Source organism: Austrofundulus limnaeus, unplaced genomic scaffold, assembly GCF_001266775.1.
Source record: "Austrofundulus limnaeus strain Quisiro unplaced genomic scaffold, Austrofundulus_limnaeus-1.0 Scaffold21, whole genome shotgun sequence".
Taxonomy (NCBI): domain Eukaryota; kingdom Metazoa; phylum Chordata; class Actinopteri; order Cyprinodontiformes; family Rivulidae; genus Austrofundulus; species Austrofundulus limnaeus.
In genome coordinates, this window is record NW_013952423.1 from 2,813,163 (window position 1) to 2,815,081 (window position 1,919).

At 34.3% G+C, this 1,919-nt stretch overlaps 1 protein-coding gene across 1 annotated transcript in view; it reads left to right on the plus strand.

Moving 5' to 3' along the window:
• The first annotated feature begins 68 nt into the window (after positions 1 to 68).
• Positions 69 to 1,919, plus strand: part of LOC106514666 (phospholipase A2 inhibitor and Ly6/PLAUR domain-containing protein) — a 29,978-nt gene continuing 28,127 nt past the window's right edge. The window contains exons 1-3 of the mRNA XM_014004062.1: positions 69 to 97; positions 281 to 382; positions 491 to 658. Coding sequence (XP_013859516.1) covers positions 358 to 382; positions 491 to 658 — 193 coding nt within the window. The 5' untranslated portion in view covers positions 69 to 97; positions 281 to 357. The remainder of the gene's footprint in view (positions 98 to 280; positions 383 to 490; positions 659 to 1,919) is intronic.

Here is a 1,919-nt window from a genome sequence, read left to right on the forward strand (position 1 = left end):
ACAACCCCCACAACCACCACAACCCCCACAACCTCAACAACCACCACGACTTCAACAGCCCCCACAACCCCAACAACAATCGCAAAATCAACATCAGGTAAGAGCAGTAAGATTTTTTACATAAAATAAAACCTACTTTAACATTATCAGTGTATTAAAGACAATTTTCATGCCCACATTTCAATCTTAATATTTATATGTTTTTATAAATTGAACATAACCGTACCATTTACAAATAAAAAAACTTTTGATGATTTACCTGTCTTTATTCTAATTGCAGATGGAGTCCTGCAATGTTCCACCTGTGTGGATCAGGAGTGTAAAAACACATCAAAAATTTCATGTGACTCAAGATCCATGTGTATAACAGCCTCTATTCTAGGTATTCTTCTAAACACATCTTTACTATTCTGCAAAATACTAAATATATTTTTGACGAAATCTTTTGTTTAATCTTTGTAAATTTCAAACCTACATTCTTCCTCTGCAGCCAACCTATCTGGAACAGAAGTGAAACGAGTCTACAAGGCCTGTGCATCATCTTCTCTGTGTCCAAGCACAGGCAATCAGACTTTTTCAGCAGACTTGGGTTTCTCAAGTTCAACTGCTTCTGCTTTCTGCTGCAACACTGACAACTGCAACACACAAACTCTACCTTGTAAGATTCATCACAGACAGAAAACACAAATTTGATCCTGTTTTCTTTTACATGGATGTTAAACTTTATTTTGTTTGTCTTTTTTCTTGTACAGCTCCCACCATTCAGCCCACTAATGAACTGGTTTGTTTTGTTTGTGACCCCCACACGATCAACTGTGCCTCTACAATACAATGTTCAGGAAATGAGACCAACTGTTTCAGTGCGACTGGTAAGTTTTTAGATTGGACCCTTTATTGATCTACTGTCAACATCAATTTCCAAATTACAATTATATACTAATGAAAATAATTACAAACATAAAATCATATTTATCTCTTCCAAACAAAGTTGTTGCTGAAGTATCCAAAAACAACACTCAATCATTGACTATTTTTTTATTGAGCACTAACTCAATAAATAATCTTTGGCTTAATTTTTTGACATATTAGAGCAATAGTGTCACATTAAAGTGATACATTTAGCTTTTAAATAGGATTCAAATGAGTAAAAAAGCCTTTACCTAAACTTTAGACATGATAAAGAATCATCATTAATAGTTACACCTTGAGTTTTTGATTTTGTTTAATTTGATTAACAAAGCAAGCGTTAAACATTATTTACATTTGTAAATTATTTTATTTTTCTATCATTTCAACAGTGAAAAATCAATCCTCAACACATCTGGTACAGGGTTGTGCCACTCCAAATTTAATTACATCTGGAGAAAGCGTGCGTGATCTGCTATTCATGAATGATACTGGTGCCATCACTGGTGACATTACTGGTTGTTCCACTCCAAGGTGTAATCGGGCAATAGTTATTCCRACTCCACCACCAGGTAATAGCAGAATGTCAAATGGCGTAAAGGAAAACATACTTGACTATTAAAAAATTTACTAAACTATATATTTCTGTTTTACATTTTACACAGAAATCCTAACATTTTATATTTTAATGTATTTTATTTGCCAACACAAATCAACCCAAATTTACTTGTCTTTGCCATGATTAAAGATGGACGCCTGCAATGTTCCACCTGCGTAGACATGGAGTGTAAAAATGAAACAACGGTGCCATGTCCCTYAGAGTCTATGTGTATAACAGCTTCTATTAAAGGTAAACTCTTAATCCCTATTATTACTATCACTGAATATGATTACTAATTAATTGTTTTTCCTGCTTTTTTAAAATCTACATTCTTCCTCAGCTGCCAATGTATCTGGATCAGAAGTGGAACGAGTCTACAAGGCCTGTGCATCATCTTCTCTGTGTCCAAGCA